At 30.1% G+C, this 27,273-nt stretch overlaps 2 protein-coding genes across 4 annotated transcripts; both read right to left on the reverse strand.

Annotated features, from left to right (window-relative positions):
* Positions 1-1,325: 1,325 nt before the first annotated feature.
* Positions 1,326-3,246, reverse strand: LOC124934009 (chlorophyll a-b binding protein 6A, chloroplastic). Its single transcript, XM_047474464.1, has 4 exons — positions 2,982-3,246; positions 2,785-2,887; positions 1,837-2,125; positions 1,326-1,625 (listed from the first exon to the last, which is right to left on the reverse strand). The coding sequence occupies exons 1-4, from the start codon at positions 3,167-3,169 to the stop codon at positions 1,486-1,488; spliced, it is 720 nt and encodes a 239-aa protein (XP_047330420.1). The 5' UTR covers positions 3,170-3,246; the 3' UTR covers positions 1,326-1,485.
* Positions 3,247-5,859: 2,613 nt separating this feature from the next.
* LOC124933915 (dihydrolipoyllysine-residue acetyltransferase component 1 of pyruvate dehydrogenase complex, mitochondrial) lies at positions 5,860-18,574 on the reverse strand. 3 transcript variants are annotated; one of them, XM_047474358.1, is made up of 23 exons: positions 18,330-18,572; positions 17,263-17,313; positions 16,520-16,574; positions 16,397-16,427; positions 15,211-15,260; positions 15,061-15,105; positions 14,801-14,874; positions 13,930-13,999; positions 13,409-13,588; positions 13,245-13,289; positions 13,061-13,134; positions 12,580-12,649; positions 12,015-12,404; positions 10,654-10,714; positions 10,535-10,579; positions 10,215-10,298; positions 8,744-8,820; positions 8,593-8,655; positions 7,958-8,028; positions 7,737-7,797; positions 7,539-7,599; positions 7,359-7,439; positions 5,860-6,340 (listed from the first exon to the last, which is right to left on the reverse strand). In XM_047474358.1, the coding sequence occupies exons 1-23, from the start codon at positions 18,431-18,433 to the stop codon at positions 6,282-6,284; spliced, it is 1,902 nt and encodes a 633-aa protein (XP_047330314.1). In that variant the 5' UTR covers positions 18,434-18,572; the 3' UTR covers positions 5,860-6,281. The 3 variants fall into 3 exon arrangements, with proteins under 3 accessions (XP_047330314.1, XP_047330313.1, XP_047330315.1); XM_047474357.1 differs by having other exon boundaries at positions 16,520-16,580; XM_047474359.1 differs by lacking the exons at positions 13,409-13,588; positions 13,930-13,999; positions 14,801-14,874; positions 15,061-15,105 and having other exon boundaries at positions 16,520-16,580; positions 18,330-18,574.
* Between the last annotated feature and the right edge of the window lie 8,699 nt (positions 18,575-27,273).

Consider the following 27,273-nt stretch of genomic DNA (forward strand, 5'->3'; position numbering starts at 1 on the left):
TTAATAAAGATTAAAGAAGAGATAAAAAAATAAATGATTAATAAAGAGAAGAAAGAGAAATTATTAATGATTCGGAGAAAGAGGTAAATAAAATTTAAAATGTTGAGTCATCATGCTTAGTCAGCCTTCCACATCAGTTCGCTGCACATTCGCTGCAAATCTTTCGCTCCCTCTATCGTTACTCATTTAATGTGATAGATAAAAAAATATAAAATGATATTTAATATGAGTTGTAGTTCGATATCATAGGTAGAGAGGAGTAGCCCACCATCATTATTACATAGTACATACCACTATCATTACTTTGATTCTAATCTTTCTAATAATAACAATAAAATAATTAGTTTGACAACAATTGATATATTTTTTTTATTACTTTTGAATAGAATATATTCAATTTATTAGATTTTGTTTTAAAAATAAAATATATTTGAGTATAATATTTTAATAAATTATTATTTAAAATTAATTTAAATTATTACAAAAACACTGTTTCTCCTTAAAGCTGAATCAAAACTAACTCCCGGTTAGATTTGGGATTTAAAAAAAAAACTTAATTATGTTAAAAAAATGATGGATGAAGTTAATTTAATCTTTAATGTAGACTTCTGCTTCAGAAAAAGAAGACGTACCAATAAAAAACATTTTGTCGGTATCTATATCTTAAAATAATTAATTAAATTTTAATTATTTGTTTTAACATATATTTTATGTAATTATTTTTAAACTTAAACATTATATATTATTGAATGCAAATAATTGTAAGTGTCATCTGGTTAAAAATTATGAGTTAAAAAAAAGACAATAACATATAGAATGTTATACAATTTATGTAGTTTGATTTTATAATGTTATATTTTTAAATTTTGAATAATAACGGTGGTTTGATGTTTTGATTGTTTGATATTTTCATTTTGAAATATTATGTTTTTCAATGTTGAATAAGTATGAAAGTTTGATATTTTAATTTTGAAAATAAATTTTGTTTGAATTAGAGTTAGAAAATTTAATTTGAATTTAAATTTTTTGAATCAAAGTTCAAATTTAAAAACTTATTCGAGTTCGAGTCAATAAATTAAATATTGAATCAAGTCAAACAGGACGAATTGACTTGAGTTTGGCCTAACTCATTTATATCCTATGTTTTTATTGGTTAGTCCTTGATATCACACCACTATCTTCACCCCTTGGATTCCAATATTTAAGTGATTTTGTTTTCAAAGTAACAATGATTTTTTTTATTAAAAATATTCTAACTTTTGACACCACTATATGAAAGAAAGAAAAATACACACACCCATCATAGAATGATCTAAGATAGCTAATTGAGCTCTACACAGATCAAACATCTTCATATTTCACTCTTAGACACAATGAAATAGTTTACATGGGAGTGAAGAATGGAGGTTTATATTGGGCATGATCATATGATTTGATATAACAAAAAAATAATAATAATAATTATACAATTCTTTCATGGAGAATTTACTTGGGGATGAGAACGTCTCCAATGTTTCTGTGCCATGGGTCAGCCAAATGTGTAGCCAAGTTTTCCAATGGCCCGGTTCCAGGGTAAGCCGATTGTTGTACAGCAAATCCCACAACTGCCAACAAAGCCAACCGTCCTAAAACAAACAAAAAAACATCGAATATCATCAGCTTAAATCATTCGCGGTTCTAAACTCGCAAAATGCTGAATTATATTCAATTGTAATTCATTAAGGTAGTTCAAGTGATAAAAAAGAAACTCTTAATTTAAAAACCAAATAGTTGAATAATGATTCATATTATGATACTAAGAATGTTCTAAAAAAGACATAGAAGAAGGGATCTAACCGTTTTTAACTTCTTTGACCTTGTACTCAGCGAATTTGACGGGGTCTTTAGAGTAGCCCAATGGGTCGAAAGCACCACCAGGGTACTTCTTCTTCTCGGGATCCTTCTCCATACTCCTTTGATGTTCGACGAATGCTATCGCAACGAACTCAATCGCGAGAATGGTGGGTAGAGTTCCCCATGGGACAGGGTTCCCAAGGTAGGTTGCTTGTCCTCCGGGAATGGCTGCCCATTCTTGAGCCTTCACCCAGTTGCCTAGCCCTAAGGCTTCAGGCACCAAAACCCCTGGCTGTAAATAAATTATTTGAGTTAAATTGAGTAACATATATTTTTGGATAACTTTGGTACTTTGTATAGTTATTAATTCAAAATAGCCTTTCATCAAACAAGCCTTAACATAGGGATGACGATTAGGGCGCGGAGATTGTATTTACCATACGGGTTGGGAAATCCACGCTACATGACACTGTTTATATTATATTCTCTAAACAAAATTATCTACGATAAAACTATATAAAATAAATTTTATATAATATATTGAAAATTCATATTATTATAAAGAAATAAACTTAAAACTCTTATAAAATAAGAGTATTTAATTATTAATGTTCTCGCAAAATCAAGTTGAATCGGGCTTGGGACACATATGCCATCTCGTCCCATACCGATCAACTATTGGTCAAACCATGAAAAACCCATCTCAAACAAAAAGAACAATTCGAACTAGAATCCACTAACAAGGTGTGGCAAATTATAATTGACATCCTTACCTTAATCCCTTAATCTAAAACTTAAATCATAGAAATTTCAATAGACTGAAATAATTCCATAATGTATAACCAAAATAAAAAAAAAGGAATATTAGGATTGAATCCAATTATCTAAATCATGCAACATTCCATTCAAATATAGACATAATTATAAATTAGAAAAGGAAAAGGAACTTACAACAGCAAGCATAGCCCATCTGCAATGAATAAGTTCAGACTCTTTAAATCTCTCCAGATTCTCAGGAACTTCACCAAGTCTAAGTGGATCAAAACCAAAGTCACTGCAAAAACAAATGCACAACACCATTCATTTCTTCTAATCAATTAAACTAATAAAATTCGAAATTGACTTCTTCAATGAAACAGATCATTTACCCAGGTGCTGATCCATCTAGATAAGGCGGTCTAGGTTGACCAGGCATCCATTCAGCGGTCATGGTAAGGCGGGAGCTGGTTGTAGCCATTGGAAGTGGTAGACTGGCAGCAAATTTAGACTTGGAAGATGACAACACTGACGGGCACACGGCAGCTACGCCGCAGCTCATCAATGTGTTGGACGCCATTTTTGTGACTGTAGAAAGCTCTGAGAGAGAGTGAGAAAGGGTGAGAGATAGAGAGAGATGTGGGATGGAGGAATTGACAAATGGAATGATGTATATGAAGTGTTAAGCAAGGGGATATAGAAGAATCTCAATCTTTGTTTCTATTGGTTAATGAGAGATTGAAGATGAAATATGATTGGTCATATGTCATTTTTCATATATCTTTTGTGGATTTTTGTTAATTGGGTTCTAAATCTAAGTTGATCCTTGTATTTCTATCAAATATTCAAATTCACCGTTAGGGTTTTGAAAAAATTAACTTATCATTCGGTTTGCGACTAATCCCCGCAGATTAAACACATAACCCGCAAATATACTCAACTAATTTAACCAAACAAGCCGAACGAGCTCAAACTCAGGACCTTCAGATAGACTGGTACCTAAGATATCCATCTCATTTCGCCGCAGGATAGAAAAAGGATATAAATAAATAAAATAAAAACAATTAACTTTACACAATATTATAAATAAAAGTATAAATAAAAGAACCAAGTTCAGCTCGTATGATCTTGAGATTTATTTTCTTGATTTTGATCAAGGTTAAGACCAGTTCTTATGTTTCGAGTTCGATAGAGTTTGCTGTAACAATTATCAAAATTAGTTTAATTTGTTTGGAAGAAAACTAGTTTTTTCTGATTTAATCCGTAGATCGAATACAAATTGTATTTGCTTTCATAACAAAAATAAATTATCATTTAAAGTAATATTTACAATATCATCGATATGTATATAATATATTTATATCATATATTTTCTTGCATAATAAAATAAATATATTTACCCAATTTTGAATGGCTTAAATATAGTTGAGATACATTTTAACTTGATCACATTTGTAGACTAACATATAACACAAGATGATATGGACTAACTTATTTTTATATTATTTTTATTTTTTAAATGGTAAATATATATAAAAACACAGAACTCACATTCATTTTTCTCTTAAATTTTTATCTTTAAACTTCTTCTTTTTTCTCATAATTTCATAGCAATTTGAATTATTTTTATTAAATTTAGAGAATGTTGGAATATTTGGGTTTTGATGTTTTAAAAAAAGATGTTTATGATATCAAATTATTTATTTTAATAAAATATTATATGTATTTTATATTTTAAATATTTATAAAAACTTATTTTAATGATTTGGTGAAATATTATTAGAATAAGATAAAAAAAATTATAAACTTTTATAATAAACAATACTTAAAATTAGATGTTTAAAATAAAAATAAAATAGTAAACATTAAAATTAATATGTATAAAATATTAAAAAGTGTAGACATCAATATATATTAAAAAAAACCTAATATACAAACTTAAAATTAAGCCACAATTCATTATAAATGTATTTGCATAAAATATTTAGAAATTAAAAAAGTTTCCAAATGTATTTTTATTTATATTTAGTCCAATTACACTATCTATACCAAAGGTGACGAGAAACAAGTCCAACAAATTATTTATCGATTTCTCGCCACACAAACTCAACTCCAACTCCAAAAGTATTTCTAAACCGGCACAACTTATAAATGAAGATAAATATTTAATAAATTTTTATATAAATAAAATATTATTTTTATTGTCTTTGATAAAAAATGGCGCCCCTCAAAAGTTTTCACAATATGAGAATTTTCAATCGAATCGGGTTAAATTACTCATTAAATCACTGAAGTTCATAATGTATTGTTGTGAATTGTGATATGATTTGTTAAATCAAGCTCAAGTTGACACTAATACCATTCATGAATAAAATTAAGTTATTGAATAAGTGATTTATTTATAATTTAGAACTTAAACAAAGCAAAATGTTTAAGTTATTTTTACAACTTAAACAAAGCAAATTGTTTGAACTTTTTATACTCTTGATATTTTGGAAAATGACAATAACTAGTATAGGTTGTGTTTCTTTAAGAATGTAGACATTAAACACTATCTCCTTTATCTTTAATATGGAACACATTAAAAATTAAATTTTCTATTATTAATAACAAAGCTATTGTAATGATTTTTTTTAATAATACCATTATTTGTATAGCAAGTCATCAACTATTATTAATATAGTAAAATATATGTCAAATGATTGTTACAATCTAAACAATCTTAATTGTATTTTTTAAACCAGAGTTTATTATTGCTTTTATTTTTAAATTAAAGTTAATTATTATTTAAAACATTCTTAATAAAATCAAATTTAAAACCTTTTGATCTATTTGATCAAATTTTGTCCTGGAAAGAAATGTGTTTTAAAATATTAAGAATTAAAATTTTAAAGGTGTATACTGAAGTGAAGAATTTCCTGATATAAACCAGCTTTAGGTTGTTTGTGTTGATTCAGAAGAATTTACATTAACTAAAAAATAGTCTATCAAAACTTTGCCAGATAAAAAAAGTGACCTAAGAAATTAAAAGATCACGAATTTGATTCTCCCTTAAAAATATTTGAAATGTATAGTACTCCTTATTTAAAATAAAAATAAAAATAGTCAATCAAACCATCTATCCAATGTAACCCATTAAACTTAAATCTACAAAGCCTTCAAATTTCATATCTAACTTAGTTTTGAACAATCCAAACAAGATTACACTTTCAATTCATATGAGAGATCAAGCCAAGACGGATGACTAACTTGAAAATGGTTCAAACTTACTAAATTGAGGTCAAAACAGAAGCCTTTGTTTTGCAATTTCTGTGTATAGGAATCCCACTTTTCATGGGAAAAATTATTTATTGAATACCCAAAGCACTCTTCTGAGGGGGAATTATTATTGTTAGCTAGAACCTCATATAGAAGGAAATGAGGCAATGTAAAAATTATTCAGGATTCAAACCCATGAAAAGAAAAAAAAATATATATTGATTACAAACAAATTAATAACAAAACAAAAAAGAATTTTCTCAATTAGACTCAATCTCCCAGACTCATCTCATCAATGAATATGGCGCCAGGAAATGGCAAAGAGTAAAATTGCTGCTCCAACAATCACACGAATGGAAGACGATCTTCTTCTTGGAGAAAAATACCCAAATCTTGGTATCGGTTTTTATTATTAAGCTCTTCACACATTATTGTCACAGAATAAGTCTTTTAATATCACTGAAGTTTAAACTTAGAGATGAAAGGAAAGAACCTGCATGCATCATAAATAAGATAGGTTATATAATGCAAAATTGCAAATATGTGAAAATTGACAAAAGCTTGACAAAACTAACCAACTCAAACAAGCAAAAACATTATAATCTCAATTGAGTTGAGATTTGATCCCTAGATTATTTTTTTCTAATATGTAGAATAACTGGATTTAAGTTGAGATATGGTATAAGTCCTATGATTTTCTTGTTCTAGAAGTTGGGGATTGTGTTAACTTTCTCAAGAAAATAAAACCTAGTATTAAAAAAAAGACCCCATAATATGATTATGATACTATTACTTTATGGTATCTTATAAATATATTATCTTTATAATTCAAGTTAACAACACTATCAATAATATAATTCATCGAATCCCCAGGGTAGCTCAAGTGAAGGGAGTTGTGTCTAAGAGACTAAAAGTCACGGGTTCAATTCTCACTTAAAACACAATAAGTTGAAGTGGAGGTAATGACTGTGGGATCATGCTAACTTCCTATATTAAAAATAAAATAATAATATAATTCATCGAGTTTCTATATTTTTATATGTTTTTAATTCAAAGAACCGAAATAAAATAGAAGCCACCAGCTATGTTACAATCAAGCAGCAACTTAGTAGAGTCAATAATCATGTCTATCATGAAAATAAATTTATCTTTATTTCTGTATCTGGAACAAAAATACAAACAATAAGGTGCTTTCAAATGGGGTCAATAATCTCTTCTTTTCATTTCTTTCATTATGGGGGTATAAATAAGCCAGGTGAATAGTGCTATTTAGATTTCCATACATATTGATGTATCTACAGACCCGACATAAAGATTGCATTTTCTAGGTTGTATACCAATATCACATAACCATAAATTGGAATAGTTAGGGAATTAAAAACATTACTTTTGCCGCATTAATGAGACACTTGTAACTATAATCAACTAATCGCAGGTCATTAAATTGCAGAATGTATGCTGGTGGTAAGAATGATAATTGCAGTTAGAAAAAATTATTGCTATTTACTTACCTCCAACTTTACCATCAAAAACACGATGATCAGCAGATAACGTCAAATTCATTTTTGTGACAATTCCAGGTCTCTCAATTCCTTAAAAGTATATCAGAATCCAAATCACAAGGTCAAAAGGCTATCCCCATCAGAAAAAAACTTAATTAATTTTAAAAAAACGCGGATGATGGCACATACCATCACTTCCCTGCACTGGTTCAACAACTTGGTTTCCCCTCCCTGCAGCGAGAATGCATGCCTGGAAGAGATAAAAAATCATGGTTAGATTTTATAAGAATTTTTATGAAAATAATATCGTAGAACACTTCCCCATGTTTAACATTTTTTCCATGATTGAGAATTACACCATCTCTATAATGAGGAGCCTGTGGATACCTGTGGAGGATTTATTATTGCACAAAAATGATCCACTGGGTACATGCCAAGGTTGGATATACTGCAAAACAAAATTAAACATTTTGCAGGCTATGATCAGATAGAGCAATCAAGAAAAAGAAAAGATCCGAAGAAACCACCTCAGACATAAGTAAATAATGAAAAGATGAAGGCCAAATATTATGTCATCAGAGAGAAAAGTAGGCCTAATTTGCTAGTACCTGAAGGTGCCACCTTGAAATTCATGGGGAGCAAGTTTGCCTGCTCTTGCCCTAGCAGCTAGTTCCTTGACCTGGTATTGATAAAATCATTCAAGAAGAAGAAACTATTGGTAAATCTCAGTTCAGAAAACTAAACCTTTGCAACTTCATGCTTGGATTGTGAAAGATGAATGGGAGAATGAAGATGGTTTCTGGTAATATGAGCCTATTTGGAAATGTGTATTTTGTGACAATTACGAACCCATTGGAAAATTGCCAAAGTGATTCTTTTTTTAAAATTCCGCTTGGGATAAAAATTTGGATCATGATCTGATTAGTTTTTGGATAATGATCCAGATTACAGTGTGACTTGGTTGCATCATTTGGCATAAAAAATATTTTTTTGCATATGATCAGATTATTTGTTTAGATCATTAATATTTTTCAGACATTTTTAGAATTTTTCAGATAATAATCAACATGAAAAAAAGTTGATAACAAAAATTGTAAATATCAAGTTTGAGTTATACAATCATAGTATTTCCAAATAGCTCATGACAGCATGATATATTACGATACAAAAAGATGCAACTGGTTTCCAAATGCCTGACATTCAATTGGCAATTACTAATATTATATAAAAAAAACATATTCACCTCTAATGATATTGCTGATATTGACTTCTGATCTGCATTCCTCACAATTGGAGTCATCAAACCCTGTTATGATTGGAGTATTATACCCTGCTTGTACAGTTTTAACTAACTATGGAATAATACCTTCAGGGGAAAAGGGCTATGGAAATACCTTCTCAGTAGCAACTGCAATAGATATGTCCACGGAATCACATAAAACAATTTCATCTTTCTCAACATTCCAGTAAGCTGCCAAGGATGTACTTTAATCAATATAAATGAACAAGAAAAAAGTGAAACATAAGATAAAAGAAGATAAGTGGAACATAAATAATACAAAGATAAATGCAATTTCTACAAACCATAACAGTACATACTACACATTAACCTATAATATTTTAAAAGAAAATAAGAAGTTTGCTGAAACCCAAACTATTAACTCAGATAGTTGATCTGCCAAATCAAATTATTAACCTAGTTTTACCTATTTGATCTGTCAGGCTACTAGAAGACTTCATTTTTAACAAGGGGCCAAAGAGAATATAGAGTTCAATGATTGAACTTTTGGTTTCAATAAGCCCACTTTAAGGGCGGGAGAGTTTGTTTTTCCTAGAATCCACCTCGCAAAAATCACTTTTATGATAACTGAAAAAACACACACTACCACTTGTTTTAATAAAATGGGTTATAGCGTACAAACACTTGCACCATTAATAGCTCAATAAAATTAATTATATAAATATTTTTATTTTTTCTATTTAAAGTAGTATTTATAAATATATTATTCAATCACAAAGCTCACTTCAGATTATAATCCAAATCCAAAATAAACAACCTCTAACTACTTCATTAATTTCTCCAGTTTGAAACTATTATTAGCCTAATTTTTTTTAACAAAGGGTTATAAATATTTTATAAAGGTTGGATTTTTTTGCTCCTAATGTTTTGGGGCATCCCGATAATTATATACCTGTAAATCCAATGTTGAGACAATAACAAAACTACTTAATAGGAAGTACCTTTAAGAGAATAAAACTAAAAAAAAGGTAGCATGCACTGATTAAGGAACAAGGACAAAAATCAGCAGCAATGTTTTGGTTCCTTTTTTCCCATCTGATTTTTATCGTTCAAGGTGAGGTCCTTACATCTAGAAGTAGAGTGATTGATTCATTTTAATTATCTTTTTACATATTTACAAACGCTGGCAAGCTATCTAATAAACTTTGATTTAACTAAAAAGAAAGATTAGCATCCTTCACCAAATTAATTTTAAACAACAATATAATGTATCGATCTAATTAAGGATACAGTTCAATAACACCTGGCTCAAGATTCAAGAAAAGTCCAAAAATCTAGATCCATGCTCAATCCTCAGAACAAAGCATATTTAAATTTGACAATAAAACCATTTTTTGGTATGAACACAGTGAATACAATTTGAGTTGAGCAGTTTATGTTTCTCATAAAGGCATTCTTTAGTTTTTCAACAAAAACAACCCTAGTAGGAAAAATGAATAAGTAATACTGATCTTATGATTAGAATCCAATAGTTGATTCTATCTTCATTATCGAGCAAATGTTAAGACAGATTCTATCTATTGAATAACATGTTCTTATAGCATGATAATAAAACAGAATCATACCATTTGCCTCTGGTACATTTCTCAGCGCAACTGCAACAGCTTTGATGAGAATGTCATTTACAGACACTTTAATATCATACTTCTCTGCAAAAAGTGTTAGTGAAAAGATGAGCTTACAATCACACAAACGTTAATGAAGGTAGAAGAAATTGACTCCATTAGTCATCTTAGAAATATCGTGTTCCTTGCTGTGCTAATTAAAAGTTAACTAATGCCCGAGTTCAATAAAAATATGGGGTTCATAATGCCATAAATAATTAGCTAAGCTTTGTTGAGTTGACTCGGAATATAGGATTAAGTAGGAATCTTAAAGACCATACCTTTCAGTTCCTTTCTAAACGATAGAAGAGGATCCAGTATAACATCTGTTGGAAACCAAGAATAATTAAATTAGGTGATGACAAACCCAAATGTAAATAATTTTAGGAATATCCAGAACCTGAAGATAAGTATAAGTGTGGTGTAGATATTTTTGATTCCAGTAGCCTCTTAGCTATTACCTGCAAAACAAGAACATGACTTCTGTCAATCAAGAAGCAAGTAAACAAGATATGTTTAATTCTTCTGATCCAGCAATTCCTTCTCCGTAAAGGATTACCAGTTATCTGCCTCAAAGTAAGGAACACTTCAAACAATGCAGATTAAAATATAGTACTATGAATAGCCTAAGGATGGGTAAAGTGTAGAGTGTTTGGAGAGAGAAAAAAGCTACTTCATTAAAACAAGACAGGCTATTCATATAAACAATGTATGCACACCATTCTACAACAACAGAGTATATTCCAATAGGATGAATCAACAACGTGAAAACAACAATTAGTTGTGGTCTGAATCACCAACCTGCTAACCTTAAAAATATGCATTTCTCAAGTTGGTCACAATTGTTTACATTTTTCGTATCTGGTCAACACAGATGTCCTCCCTTCCCACCAAAACAAAGGAAGAAAGAAAGAAATTCATAAGCTTCTATGTGCATTCTTAAGTTATCAATAAACTACAAGACTTTAGAAACATAGAATCCATCTCTTGTGGAGGAACAAGTGAATAGAATACAAAACATCAATAATAATAGCTGCACACACATACAATTCAAGGAAAGGACAATAAGTATTTTCAGATCCTTCAAACAAGAGAAACTAACCACGAGAAAGAAAACCACGATAAAAATTAAGAACTACATTGAAATATAAAAATCAAAGTACGAGAAAATACAAATATTGATTCAAATGAAAAAATAGTGTGCAGTCACATAGATTTTTACTAAAGGGCAATAGAGGTGCAAAATTGTTCCTAACAGGAAGAACACTCGGGGATTAGCCAACAAACAAGGAAAGACAGATGACAGTGTCTTCGTAAAAGAAACAAATAATCAAAATTATATATAAATGTTTACACATATTACTGCAAATACCAAGACAGTATGATCAGATAGAATTTTAAGAGGAAAAATACAATAGGACCAGCGTTGTTTCCCAGTCTTAAAATCCATCACATATTTCTTAAACATAGTACAATTCTGACATGTATTTAGGAGGACAAAGTTATGAAGCTAAAAAATTTCAGTCAAGGACCAATATTTTCAACCCTAAGCACTGCTAATGTTTTTTAATTATGATTTCCAGTCTGCAGTAGAATCCAGAGTGTCAAGCATGACCACAAAAAAATGTTTTAAATGGTTTACCAGGAAATATAGAAATGACCCCACTCCAAGTGTTCGTGCATGCAAAAACTACCTTGTGAATTTACTTTTGGATCTATTCATTTATACAAGTCTACCTTTTCTAGAAAAAAAGATGTTACCTTGCGAATTTGACTATTGGGAAAATCTTCAAAGTCGGCTTCATGAGACCCAGACACGAGAGATTCTGAACTAGATGGATTGGAGGAAGGTTTTGGTGATTCAGGTTTCTTCTCTGTTGACGTAGCTTTAGGAGAGGCTTTCCCAGATTTAATTGCAGCTAAAACATCTCCTTTCAACAATGTGCCAAGAGGGCCTGTTGCCACTACTGAGGACAAATCCAACCCATGCTCTGTAATTAGAATCTTTGCAGCAGGACTGATCCTCGTAAATTTTGTGCTGGATGCTGCACTTTCAGTTTTGGTCTCATTGTAAGTTGGTGTTTCCTCTTTGCTCGTTGATCCTACACCAGCTGATTCTTTCACGGCCTTAATATCATGCTCGTTCTCCACCTTACATCGATGATCAAAAAGGAAAATCAGTATTTCAATGTTGCTTCAGCACTGAGAAATAAATGGTTGTGGACACTAGAAAATTATCCAAAAACTAGCCATGGCTCTGAGAGATTGAAACTTGCACACTATGGTTCAGAATGACAAGGAAAAAAATGTTTAAGAAGCATCATACAGTTATTGCGATGGGTTGTCCAACAGCAATATCCCTTGAACCTTCTGGTGCTATTATTTTAGCAAGAAACCTGCAATCAAAAGCATACCATGATGTTACCAGAGAGTACAATATATATATGAAGTATATTATCCCTAATGTTGATCGCACTTCCTTCTATTTCAGCTTTGATAAAACTACAAGTGTTTTGCACTAAGAATCTAAGTACCTATATGGATACCTTTTAGCAAACAAAATCCTATCCACAGATTTGATAATGTTACTTTTTCTCTATATATCTAAGAGACAAATAATGGACAGTAATATCCATTCATTATTGTAAGCACAACATGGTTTCCTCAATTAATGAGGAAAACCACCAGTAAGAAACCTTAATTAATAGCTTAGAATTTTGAGATCATATATGAAAAGACTGCAGCTTTTTGACATTAGACAAACAAAAGAATGAAAAGGAAAACAAGGTTTAGTTGAAGAAAGTTACCCTTCTTCAAGGCTTTCAAATTCTAGTGTAGCTTTGTCTGTCTCTATCTCACATAAGATATCACCTACTTCTATCTGTCAAGGAAAGTGAGATATTATAACATGCAACACAAGAAAATAAGTTTACAACATAAAAAGTGTAGCCAGGTTAAAGGTGCAGAAGCAACGCATTGCATTAAAACAACCTTATCGCCTTCATTCTTCCTCCATTTAGCAATATTTCCCTGGTTCTGCATAATTGATTCCATAAAGCATGGCAAGCAATTAATCACACGAGAAAAAAAATTCCTCCGAAGACTCTGAACATAAGAGAAGCTCTAAAATAAAATTATTCTGAATTCTTTTTTACCATTGTCGGGGATAAAGCAGGCATTCCCAAAACCATATGTTCAGGAAGATCGGATGCAGTGGGTTGAGGACTTGTTCCTCCTTTACTCACTTCATTCTTGTTGGTTGACTTCTTCTCTTCAACTTCTAATCCACCGGTGACTGTGGCTGGGACGTTTTGGATATCATCTGCATCTTCAACCTAGTAAGATAATTTAAGTTAGTTTAGCAGCAATTAATGAGCAAAACTAAACAATAAATTGATCAGAAAAATATCTTAAACTGAAAAGTAGTATCATCAGGTTTATCGTTTGTTAAATGCAATATAAAATTCCATAAATTTCTTCCCTTTTTTTGAAGGTATCATAGACCAGAGAATGGCTCAACAAATTGTCTGTTCTATATATTTTCTTATTCATAGAAAAATCACATATCGGATTCACAATTTTAATTAAAGAAGCTTTATTTCCTTTACTTTTAATTTTCTGAATGGGGCTAAGCAGAAAGTATAAAAAACTTAGAAATCGTGGAAGTAGTGTGTACCGTGATTGCAATTGGTTGTCCCACTGGCACATCTTTTGAACCTTCAGGTACCAATATTTTTGCCAGATACCTGTAGAAATAAACCCAACAATTTTGCAAATCATAAAAGAAATTTGGTAACAATAGAAAAGTAAATATGCCTGTAAATGGAATTATTCCTATAAAGAAAGATTGACATCTATTGAAGTTCACAAAAGAAGGAAAAATAACTAACAATTAGTAGATTCAGAAATACAAGGATACGTCCCTGAACGAATTGCTACATAAGCAACAAACATCTCATTGTAAATGGAACAAGGCAAGAACATCCACGTAGGCAACAGACATTTTCCAATCTCTTAACTCACATGGAGACAATAACTTCTTGCAATACAAATCTCACAAAAACAAAGGTTATATTACGAATCCTAAATTGGGTTTGTAGAATTGAATAGAGAAAGGGGAAGACTTGGAGAATTTGAGAGGAAATTTAGATAACTAATATTTCTTCTTATTAGTGAATGCATAATGTCATCAAAAGACTTACCCTTTTTATAGAACTAAAACCTAAATCTAATCAAAATCAAATAAATAGAAAAGATAACCTAAAAGACTAACATAAATTTTTTTTTGGGAAAAAGAGACTAACATAATTATCCTAACCAACTAATAATAATTATCTACTAACAATATATAACAATCTAATACTTTTAATTAAACGGATACATGTCATTTTGTGATTCTCCCTTCGAAATATTAATCTGTATTTTGAAACAGATTACCCCTCTGGAACGAGGCATAAATATCAAAGCCGGGTAGGATTCTCAATTTCTTAGCTCACGTGGAGAAAATAACATCTTGTAATACAAATATCATAAAAGTAAAAGAATACCCCTCTTCAAGACTTTCAAACTCAAGAGTAGCTTTGTCCGTCTCTATTAGACATATAATATCACCAACATTTATCTGTTAAACAATGAAAAAACAAAAACCATAAGACCGGGCTAATAAAGGGGGAAAAATCTATGTTGTTTCAAAATCCTAAGAACCATGCAATAAAGATTAAAAAATAACTCTGCTCATTCTAGAAGGCATTTTCAGCAACTTGACATAACATGCTAATTGCTCAAGTAAATTATAGATTCAACTGACCTTGTCTCCTTCTTTCTTTGTCCACTTTGCAATATTGCCTTGATTCTGTAAATTGATCAGACAAACATAAATTTCAAAAATCCTAAATTGGGAAAACTAACGGGTTGACATGTCAAATTGACAGTTTTATTCCTTTGACATAGATCATACCATTGTTGGGGACAAAGCTGGCATTCCAATAACTGCATGTGAAGGGGCATCTAGAATTGGAGCAGAAGAGCTTTTTCAGTACAGGTTTTTAAGAATGTATGCCAACAAAAGTTGCATGTTAACTTGAATTTATAAATTATGAGCACCCTATACCATAGTAACGTTATTTACAACTCAATTACAGCCATACCCATATCTCACATTGGTCTGACATTAAACACTAGGTAACAAGAGTTAAATCACACATGAGGCTTATTACTGCAAATATTATAACCACGGGGAATTATGTCCCTAGACATGTGCACGTGACAGTTTATAGACGCCTCAAGCTAACTGGCTGGGCCACTAAGCACCAATGAAGGCATTGAAAACTCAATCACAAACTTCTAAGGACTCACATGTAATACTTTCTTCTAGATGTAGGACATCACAATCTCCTTAACACCCTAACATCCTTATAAATTGAACCCACATTCCTGATGTGTATGCTACTATGATCTATAGACCTCCTAGGCTAACTATTTGACCACCAGTCCTATCCAAAAAAAGCATTTATAGATATATTTATAGCTCACATATCCACTTCTTTTTTATACATAATAAAACCATAGTAAGAAGACATCAAGTAGAAGTTAAAAAATAATACAAGCTTTGAGCAAAGAAAATAATAATAATAATAATAGTAATAATACAAGCAACTCATGTCTCCACATTACGATTCATCAGCACATAAACTAATTGATATATCATATTTTTCAACCCAACTTTGTGAAGGAACTTTATGTGGTATATGTATGTCACAGAAAGAAAAAGAAAGAGAAGGAAAGTAAGGGAGATAGAGCCATATTGTGCCCCCTGGGCCCCTAGTGATATAGACATAAAGATAAAACTTTCCAAAGATAAGTTGGGACATTGTATATCACAAATAAAATAACTTTAAACTGTATTTTTTTCAAGAAAGACAGACAAAATAACTTTAAGCTGTCTATTTTTTTCAAGAAAGACAGACGTGCATTCCAGTGAAACAAGGAAATGATATAAAAGATAACATCCAAAAGTATTTAGGTCCTAAAGCACAAAGACAGTCAAAATACAAGGACCACAAGCTAGCAACTTTAGATTATAGAGACCAGTATAAAAGAAGCATGCATGCCTAGAGATGAAAACATGATGGAAGAAATTTTACCTGCAGATGAGAAGTATCTGAAACCAGCCAACTGTACAATCACAACTATCATTAGGTACCAAAATACTATAAGATATGATGAATATATCCATAGAAAAATAATCCAACTACAAAAAGACAAACCTTCAGCTTTGAAAATTGGTCATGTAATCCATCATAAGAGGGGAATGGTGATGGCCTGACACTTCATTGGCAAATTGAGGAAGGTCCAGAAAGGGAATGAGATGTTAACTGATTGTAGTTTCAAATGAATACCAAAGGAAACAACATAATGAACCAGTAGGTTGAATTTCATCACTTCATCTATTGTTCCTTAGCCAACATCAAGCATATTGACACATTGGATTTCAATTTAATAAGATTATTTTGATGAAAATTTAGATAATGTGGATTCATTTGATCTCCACCATGATCATTGAAGAAAGCTAAGTATATCAGTTCAAAGGACTAGGCATATATACGAAAGTGTAACAAAACCATAAGAAGAAGAAAAAATAATACATTTTCAGATCAGTGCATGATCAAATCTACTAATGCGTTTGGGAAAGGCCTGTATTGGATTCATATTTGAAGTGTTGGATGAGACACTATTGTTGTTTGATTCTTTGAGCTGTAGTTTGGATGTCATTCCATCATGAGCAACCTCAATCAAATCATAACCCAGTCATAGGAACAGTAGCATAGTAAATGAGAAGAAAACACTCCAAAATGAAGTTTCTAGGGCGGACAAATCAACTGCTATATTTTAGTAACAAATTTGGCAGGAAGATGAATATAGGAACAGTAAACTGAAACCATCTATGATTATTATTTGCATAACTAAAACATTAAAAATATAGGTGAAATGAGAGTCAATGAGTTCAAACCTTAAGACTTTGCCACCATCATTAAGAAGAGATTGGTGCAAACTGCAAACGCTGCAACAAGATATTCAATCTAAGCAGGGCTCATCAATAAAATGTGCATGATAACAAAATAATAACTTGCAGATCTTTGATTATTAGTGAAGCCTAATTTACAATTTAATATGAACTCTGAATTAATAGTGTTCTCAACTCCAAACCACACAGTTCATCCTCCTGACCAGATACTAGCTGAGAAGATTCATGGATCTTAGTGACCCTCTTCATGTTTGCAAAAGTGACAAGGAGAGTTTTGGGCACATATTCTTTGAATATAGGTTCTCCAAAGCAATCTAGGATAAAACTACGAATTGTATGATGAATAGTAGAAACACAGTTCCTTGGAGTAATCTTATCGAGTAGCATTACTAAAAAGCATACCCTCTTCTCTTGTGTGCTTAGATGTTCCTATGCAACCGTCATATATAAGGTTTGACATGAGAGGAATAATTGTTTCTTTGAAAGAATAAGAATAAATGAAGAACAAATGTGGATCATTACTATACAATGTCATGTGGTCTTGGCTTTATCTATCAATTTGTCAGTTCCTTTGTTTTATTATTTTCCTTCAGAAAATGCACCAATAGTTAAGAGAAATGGCACTGCCTTTCAAAACTGCTTGGACACATGAAGAAACTGATTGATTGCATATTGAGGCACATTGTTCTTCTCATTTTCCTCTAAGACATTCAGAGTATTGGTTCTTAAGAATTCATTGCTTTCAATTCATTAGACTATTTTGTTATTGAACTGTACTTCATATATGCAGGTTTGACTTCCTAAACTAAATGTGAAAATAAAATCAAATGAACACTAATAACAACAATCAAGTGAGAAACATGTATCTGGGTTTGCTTTATTTAATAGATTTGAGCTCTTGGATGTGTTACCAGAGAACATGATGCAATCTCATAACTTGAAAGTCAATAATATTCAAAAAGTCAGAGCATACAGACAAGACAATTCCACGATTCTAGGTTACAAGAAGGACGCGATGAATCAAATCGAGAGAATTGGTAAGGAATAGTTACCGAGACAAGGATCTGGAGCTGTAGCCACTGCAGGAGAGAAGACGTGTTTTCAAAATGAGAGGTGTCCGTGAGATGACAGGATGCCGAAGCCTAGAAAGAGCCATCGATCATCAGCTTCCTCCGCTGACTATCAGCTTCCTCCGCCGCTGACTGCACCGGGCGTCGTCTCTGCTAGGTAAACCAGCAAAGCTAGAAACTTGAGGGAAAGGTACCAAACTCTAAAGAATACTTTCTCTCTCCTTTTTTTATATTTTCCTTTGTATACACAAGTTTATTTTCATAAAACATAAAATGTTTGGTTTTGCTTTCTTCACTTCAAAAATAATGCATTTCAAAACATTAACTTAATTAAAAAAAAACATTTCAAAATATTAACTTAATTAAAAAATATGTTTGACAAATAAATTTTAGTCATTTTTTTAACTTCATAAACTCTTAATAACATTTTTATTTGTTTTATTTAGAAATGAGCATCAAAATTTTTTTAATTCTAATGAAGGGTTATTTGAATAAGAAAAATAAGTTACAATTGTATAATATTAAATAAAATAATATTTAAAATTTAAATTTAAATTTAAATTTAAATAATTTATAGATTAAATATTTTTAATTGAAATATAAGATTTTGTTAATATTAATATATATATATTATAAATTTATTTTAATAAAATATAAATGAGAGGAGAAAATAAATTAGTACCCTCATTATCTCTAATTATGTAAGAGATAAATTAAGTAATTTTTTTTAATGATATGTATGTCTAGATTTAATAGTTATTAAGTGATAATATTTAATATATATATATATTAATATTTAATAAATAAATAATTTTTTAATTGGTTTGATTGATAAAAAGATCCTATTTTTTTTTTTAAATAATCAGTACTTGAATATTCCAATTAATTTAAAATAGTTTAAAATAATAAATGATAATTTGCTTTAAAGTTAGGTTTATTTTATAAGATATAATTGTCAAGGATAAAAATAATATATTATTTGATTTGTTTAAAATTATATGTTGACAAATATTTTTGGGTTATGCTAAGAGAAAAAAAAATTGTTAAACAATTCGATAAGTAGAAAAAAAAAATATAAAAAGGGAATATTTTAAAAAGTTAACCTAACATAGAAATACTCGTTTATATGTTTTTAAGGAGATATTTTGTATGTTTATAATTTTATTGTTATTTTACCGATGATTAATCTGATTGTGTTTTAAGTTTGTATTTTTTTTATTAACAAATGATTAATCTTATTATGTTTAGAGGGTGTGGTGACATTTTGAATACTTCTGTTTTTATATTATTTTTGTCGTTAGACTTAAACCACTCTCATTTATATTCTATTCATTTTTTTTATATAAAAAAAACTATTACAAATGAGAAACATAATTTATAGAACACAAGGGATTTCAAATACAATAGTCAAAATTATAATGTTTGATATATACTAAAACTCATATCAAACAGTCAAAAAAAATAAATCTCAATTTAAAAATAAATAAATTATATCATCTTTATTGAGAAAGTACTTAAACATTACTTATTTTTATTACATTGGTGACGGAAGATGCAAATTTTACTAGTGTCAATTCTTATTTGACATCACAAGATTCATGCCATTATAGTGCAAGGAAATAATTCAAAGTTAAGATAAAGGATTTGCATATTATTATATTTGCTATTATTGTATTGGTCCATTTTTGTTCAGGATAATCTTTGCGCTCATGCAGACTAGGTGAGCTAGTTAGTTAGATAGTTCGTGCTTTCTATTCAAATAAAATAGTTTTGAAGATGAGTCGTGACATTATCGTGAGTTAAACTTTCCACGTTCATCATCTGAATAATAGTATTTGAGACTGCATTCGGTACAACGTCAATAAATCTATTACAAAGAAAATGTGGATTTTTTTTTTTTGCCTAGGCCTAGTTTAAAAAATTGATTAAAAAAATAGTTTTAGTAAAATTTGAACTCATAACCAAATAAAAAATTTCGATTTTTTATCTTGAACCACTATGATACAATATTTTTTTTTTTTTTTTAAAAAGTCATAATTTTAACTAAATTTTTTATTATGTTTTAGTAAATAGTCTGTCCTATCCTGGTGACTTGCTAGGTTTACCTAAGGACCGACCCTGCCCACACTATGCACGGTCGCTTCGGTGCCTTCTTAGAATCATCGATTCCATTATCCATGTGCAATGATAAGTCCGATTCTTCTGCACCAACATTGATCTTTTACAATTTATCGACTTTAAATCATCTTTTCTTGACATATTCTTGTGGTGTCCTTCCACAACTAGACAATTCATCTATTTTCTATCCTCCAATGGAACGAAATTAAGATCAAAATTATTGTACGAGGATAATCATTGTCGCTTTGTCAATATTCTCGTCAATGTATGTTGTGACGCTTGATCAACATAAAAGATGGTCTTAGAGGGATCTAAAACTATGTTGAAGGTTGACATCAACTCAAGAGAGAATTAAACCGTGAGATAAATGTATTAATAAATTGTAAAATTTAGAAAGACATACTTCCCATTCTATCACTCTTTCTTTATTTTTATTTTTGATTACTCATGAAGAAAGAAGATGAAAATAATGAAAGGGCAATAAAAATTAAGTGTAAATTTGTGATGTATTAGTAAAGGAGACAATTCATATTTAATACAAAATGTAATTGGTTTAATAAAATAATATGATTAGTTAATTATAATGCATTTGTCTGTTAAATTTTTGAAAAGGCAAGTGAGTCAACATATATACGTCGTGTTCAAACTTTTATGACAACATCACGACAAATTTATGATTAGGACTCATTCACTAACATAATTGAAAAAAGTTTACTTATGTATCTTTTTATTCTTTATTCATTCATTTGTAATTATATATATTTATATATTATTTTTTTCTTTAATACTTTCTTATTTTGTTTAACTGGCTACTAGAAGTTTATCACTTTATTATTTTTAGACAATTATTTTTAATATTAAATTTTATTATTTTTATTTAAAATTATATTTTATTTTTTATTTGTAATGAATTTTTAGATGTTAAGGATGATTATGAAAGATTTTTACAAATTTATTTTATTATTGAGCGATGTTTAAAGACAATTTAAGAATTATGATATTTTTTATTTTGAAGGTATGTTTTGTTGATAAGTATATTTTTTTTTTGTATTTTTTTGGGTTAAATTGTGTAAGTTATTCCTCTAAGATTAATGAGTTAATGTTTTTTAATTAAGTATAATATGATTAATAGTTATTTCTTCTAATTTAAATTAGATAGGAATAATAAATTATTGTTTTTTTTCTTTTTCTTTATATATATTTTTAAATTATAAAAATTATATATTCTTTTAAAATTATATAAAGTTATATATATATATATATATATATATATATATATATATATATATATATAACAAATATATATATATATATATATATATATAACAAATATATATATATATATAACAAATATATATATATATATATATAAAATTTTAAAAACATATTAATAATTTTAAAATATTATTTATAATAAAAAATTAAAAAGAGAAAAAATATTAAATATTTTTTATTAATAAAAAATTAAAAATTAAAAAGTGAAAAATTATTAAATATTTTTATGTCCGTAGAATATAAATTTAAAGAGAGAAATTGTTAGGTCTTCCTACTATTTTTAATTCACACCATTTTCTACTACAAAATTTTGCTACACATATTATTACTCTAATAAATTTAATAAATGGGAGAAAATGTTTGAATTAAAGAGGTTAAATATTTTTTTAATTTATATTTAATATAAATTATGTTATGATTAACTATTTTTTTTAATTATAATTGATACATTTTTTTAATATATATTAAAATAGTATAAGAACAAAAGCCAAGGGTATTCTCTCTAACAAATGTGTTGTGTAAACAAATAACCTTTTGACATATCAAAATAACAAATACAAGTTTCTATATAATTAAAATATAACTTTTAGAATTCAATAATAAAATAAATGTATGGGTCAAATTCATCTCTTACTAAAGTTTAGGGAATGTTTGGGTTACTTGAACAAAATTATTCACCTATAATTCTTTTCATGTATACTTACATTTCATAACCATTTTTTTATTATATTTATTTTCATTTTTTTTTAAATACTGGCATCTCCTCTCTAAATATATTAATTGACTCACTAATTACACATTCTTCATTTTACACTCACAATTATTTCATTCATAAATAAATATAATATATATATAATTAAAATTAATAATACTAAATTAAATAATTAAAATAAATTTTAAATATGAAAATAAAATATGTTATATAAATATTAAAATAACAAGTATATTTTATCTTTACTTAATTTTATAAATATAATATATATAATTCAAATTAAACATATAAATTAAATAATTTAATTAAATAATTTAAATAAATATTATAAATTGAAATAAAATATATTATATAAAAGTTATAATAAAATATATTAAATAAAAATAAAATACAATATATTATATATAAATGGGCATCAAAAAAGGATTTGCATAACTAAAACATTAAAAGTATGGATGAAAGAATGAATTCAAACCTTAAGACTTTGTCACCATAGTTAAGAAGATATTGCTGCAAACGCTGCAACAAGATTTTCAATCTAAACAGGGCTCATAAATTAAAATGTGCATGATAACAAAATAATAACTTGCAGATCTTTGATTATTAGTGAAGCCTAATTTAGTTAGATCAAGTGCATTCAAGTATTACAAAACAATGTATTCAACTTTTAATATCTATTAATCAAAATATATATATAACTCCTACAAGTGATATTGCATTAGAGTTGCAATAATCAAATGTAAGAGTGGGTCATCCTCAATGGCAATTAGCTTAAGTTTCAAGGACACTCACAAAAATAGGGGTAGCACATAGTCATAAGTTGTTGGATATGAAGTAAGACATTTAACTTGTTATGTTCGAGTAATAATACTTTATTTCTCTTTAGCAATCATAAATTACATCTAATATACACTATAATTAAGGTTCATAATTAAGGTTCAATATAGATTTTTGGTAATGGCGACACATCATTTTATAACAAAATCCAACACCTAGTCCCATGATTTCTATGCATAAATTGATAATATCGAAACTACTTGATTCGTAAAGGAATACATATTTACGCGTGAACTGAGAGATGAGAGCCCCACGTGTTGCTCCTATAGTTAGTCTACATGAGCCCGATTAGATCTCATTGCCTTCACCTGTTAGGACGAAAGAACTAAGGGGGAAGCAATGTCTATTGCTTGATCGGAAAGATTGACGGTGTCTTTCAATAACTTCAAAATCAAGCGAACGAGAGAGAAAATAAGAATTGATGGGATCGAAAAGGTATGCGTGGTAAGGAATAATTAACGTGACAAGGATCTAGAGCTGTAGCCGAAGACGTGTTTTAAAAATGAGAGTGTCCACAAGATGACGAAGCCTAGAAAGAACCATCGATCATCAAGCATGAGCCAAAAATTTAAATAAATAAGAATCACTCTTCTTTTAAAAAATTTAACAAAAACATTATTATTGAAGGGTGTTAAAGAAAGCCAAAAATTCACCTTGGCGTGAGCGTTCCACATAGCTTTAGGAATTTTTATTTTTGGATTTTAAAGTTTGAAATCGAAAGAAAATAGAAGGAAAGTTTAGGGGTTCAATTAAAACAGAAGAGAGGTTATGCATTACTTTAAGCCCATGGGCTTCTTTGAAACTTCTAGACAAGTTGGGGAAATAGAATATAACAAAATATATAAAGAACCCCAGCCGTCTCTCCGCCTGTCTCCGGCCATGGCGATTTCCGGCGACCCTCTCGCCTGAGATCGAAGACTGCTTAAGGAAGACTTTCCACCGGTCCTTCCGGTTCAGTGATTACCTGAATCAGTGAAGAAGAATGAAACGAAATGAGAAGATGAATCGGCCGGAGGTGCAGAAAGTTACGCCGGACGTTCAAAGTGGATTTTCAGGGGTACACTCGTAATTATCCAAAGTGGATTTTCCACCCTTTTGTTTCCTTTTAATTTCGAATCCCAGGCCTCCTCAACTTCCTTTAGCACCTTTATTTTAAAACAATCGGCCTGATCTCATTTTTAACAATGAAATTTTTATTGCGAATTCACAACTCAATAAACATGAATTCTCTTTAAGAATCAACCCAGATGGTGCATTCTAGCTCAAGTTACAATTTTCCAAATATTCTCTTTTATTTCCCCTTCAGTTCCTTCGAAATTTCTGAACTAGCGACTTCATATACTCGTAACATTAGACTCAGGACTCCTCACATGATTAGGGAATAGGATTTGGAAAGGTGTGGATTTTGTCCACAATCTTCGTGTTTTAAGGAATTGCTATCAAGGTCCGTGTTAATCAGGAAAATCGACTACACAGGGACATGTCATTTCATGCACCGGTTTCACTACGGGCAACCTGGGATGAGTTGTATAGAGAACCAGGAGGTCTACTTGGTATCATTGGAAATCTAACTCAAAGGGTTTCCAATAATAGCTCATCCACCCAAAATGGTCTAATGGTTCGAAAGATATGAACTTTAGAAGTGCAGCATACCTCCATTTAGCTTCCGGGATTCAGACCTGGGACATTGACTTTCCTGTGTTGATCGGGCGAGTGCCTTAATCGTCGAGCCAAGGTTCGGGACCGGTAAAATTATAAAGGTATGTGAATCCGATTTCCCACTTAAGTTGAATCACAAAAAAACATCAACTACAACTCAAGTTATGAATTTTTAACTGGAAGGGTGTTCAAGTTGATTTTCATTTAGACACATTTTCTTTATGTCGATATGTCCCCCGATTAGAGGATCCTAACGCAAACCTTGCCAAAATGGTTCTTGTAGAGGACTCATTTGCATTTCCAAAACATCTAAAATGGTCAAATTCCATTGAGTATTTAGGACTGTGCGAATTTTGGAAGTTTCGGGTCCATTTGGAGCTCAATGTCTTTCAAGTCTCAAATTCACCTCTTCCAATAACACCCTTTTCAAATAATCCAACTTTTTTTAAACAATGGTGGTCAAAATTCTCCCCCAACTGGTTGACCTGTACTTGACCCTCCTTTGACTCGGGTTGACTTACCGATTGGCGAGTTGAGTCGTCAGTTGGCGAGTTGACTCGTTAGTTTGACCCGTTTATTCGGTTTCTCCTCTTTTGAGCATCTTCTACACATATTTGCAAATAACAATATATACTCAAAATTCATGATTTCTCGGCTCAGATGTCACAAAGGGTCTAGAATTTTCAAAGACTCGTTCGTTTATATGACTTTATTAATATATAAGTATTTTTTTTATTTAATATTTGGGGTAAAAAGTTGATCTCTCTCTCTCTCTCTGATAGGAGAGCGAGTAAGGCAGCAACCCCATCGACTCCCCCATGACGTAATATATATTTTTAACTTAATTCATTTCCAAATATCGGAGTGTACTATGACGCTTTGTATTTCTATTAACTCCATAACCAAGAAAAACCAAAACCCACATGATCCCCAAAACTATTGCGCGCGTCAAAGATTTAATACCCTAACCATCGTTCGTTCGCTTATTGTCGCCATCATTTGCCTATCGTCCAGAAACCCTAAACTATAACATTCTTCCAGTCGCATGCTCTATTCTATCCAGTCACATTTTCGTTCTACATCAAGTTTCGTTCGCCATTGTTCGCCTATTGTCAAGAAACCCTAAACCGTAGCATTCTTCTAGTCAACTACTATGTTCTATCCACTTGCATTTTTGTTCTACATCAAGTTTCGTTCTTCAATCTCAAAATGGTAAGAAATGTTCATTCTTCTAAACTACTTGAGTACAATTGGTTGTTTAACTTGTGACCTTCTATGATGTTTAGGATTCAGAAAATAAATCATGATCTTTGATGCATCGAAGAATAACAAAGCCAAGAAGACTAAGAACCAAGCAAGGAAGAGTCCAAACAAAATAAGGAAGAGTACGAACAAAAAATCAAGAGTCTAAACAAAGCAACCAAGAGTCCGAACAAAGCAAGGAAGAGTCTGAACGAAACGAACAAATCTAAAATGATGAAGTTCTCTAACAACACTGAAACGGAAAGGTAAGAATTGATTAAAACATTTTAAATAGTGAAATGAATGTTAGACAATGGCTGTTAGAAATATTAGACTTCAAATGTTAGAAACACATTACAATTTAGGTTATAAGACATTACAGTTTAAGTTATAAGATATTACACTTTAGGTTATAATCCATTATACTTTAGGTTATAAGACATTACACTTTAGTGTATCAGATAATACACTTTAATTTATCAGACATTACACTTCAGAGTATCATACATTACACTTCAATGTATCAGATATTACACTTTAGTGTATCAGATATTACACTTTAGTTTATCAAACATTATACTTCAGAGTATCAAACATTACACTTCAATGTATCAGACATTACACTTCAGTGTATCAGATATTACACTTTAGCAGTGTTCTAAACGGCGGTAGGCGGTGACGGAGCGGTAAGTGACTGCCTACTGCCTCGGGTGCCTAGGCGGTGCCTAAGCGGTGCCTAAGCGGTGCCTAGGCGGTTGAATATAAATATAATAAAGATAATCTATAATTATCATTTTACTAAAAAGTCAAATTTATATTCTCTAACATAGTAACATTTAACAAAAATAAGTATGTAGACGAGCTGAAGAAGAGAAAGATGATTAGATGATCGAAGAATATGTAAATGATCAAGGAGGTGAGGTGAATGAGATAAGAAACGAAAAAAAGAAGATAAATGAATTGGAATGTAAAGAGTCATTTCAAAGAGTTTTTTTATTGATATATATATATATATTCATATTAGTAATTAATTAATTAAAAATAATAAATAATTAAATAATCTGACCGCCTCATGTATAGGCG

This window comes from Impatiens glandulifera, chromosome 4, assembly GCF_907164915.1.
Source record: "Impatiens glandulifera chromosome 4, dImpGla2.1, whole genome shotgun sequence".
NCBI classification, from domain to species: domain Eukaryota; kingdom Viridiplantae; phylum Streptophyta; class Magnoliopsida; order Ericales; family Balsaminaceae; genus Impatiens; species Impatiens glandulifera.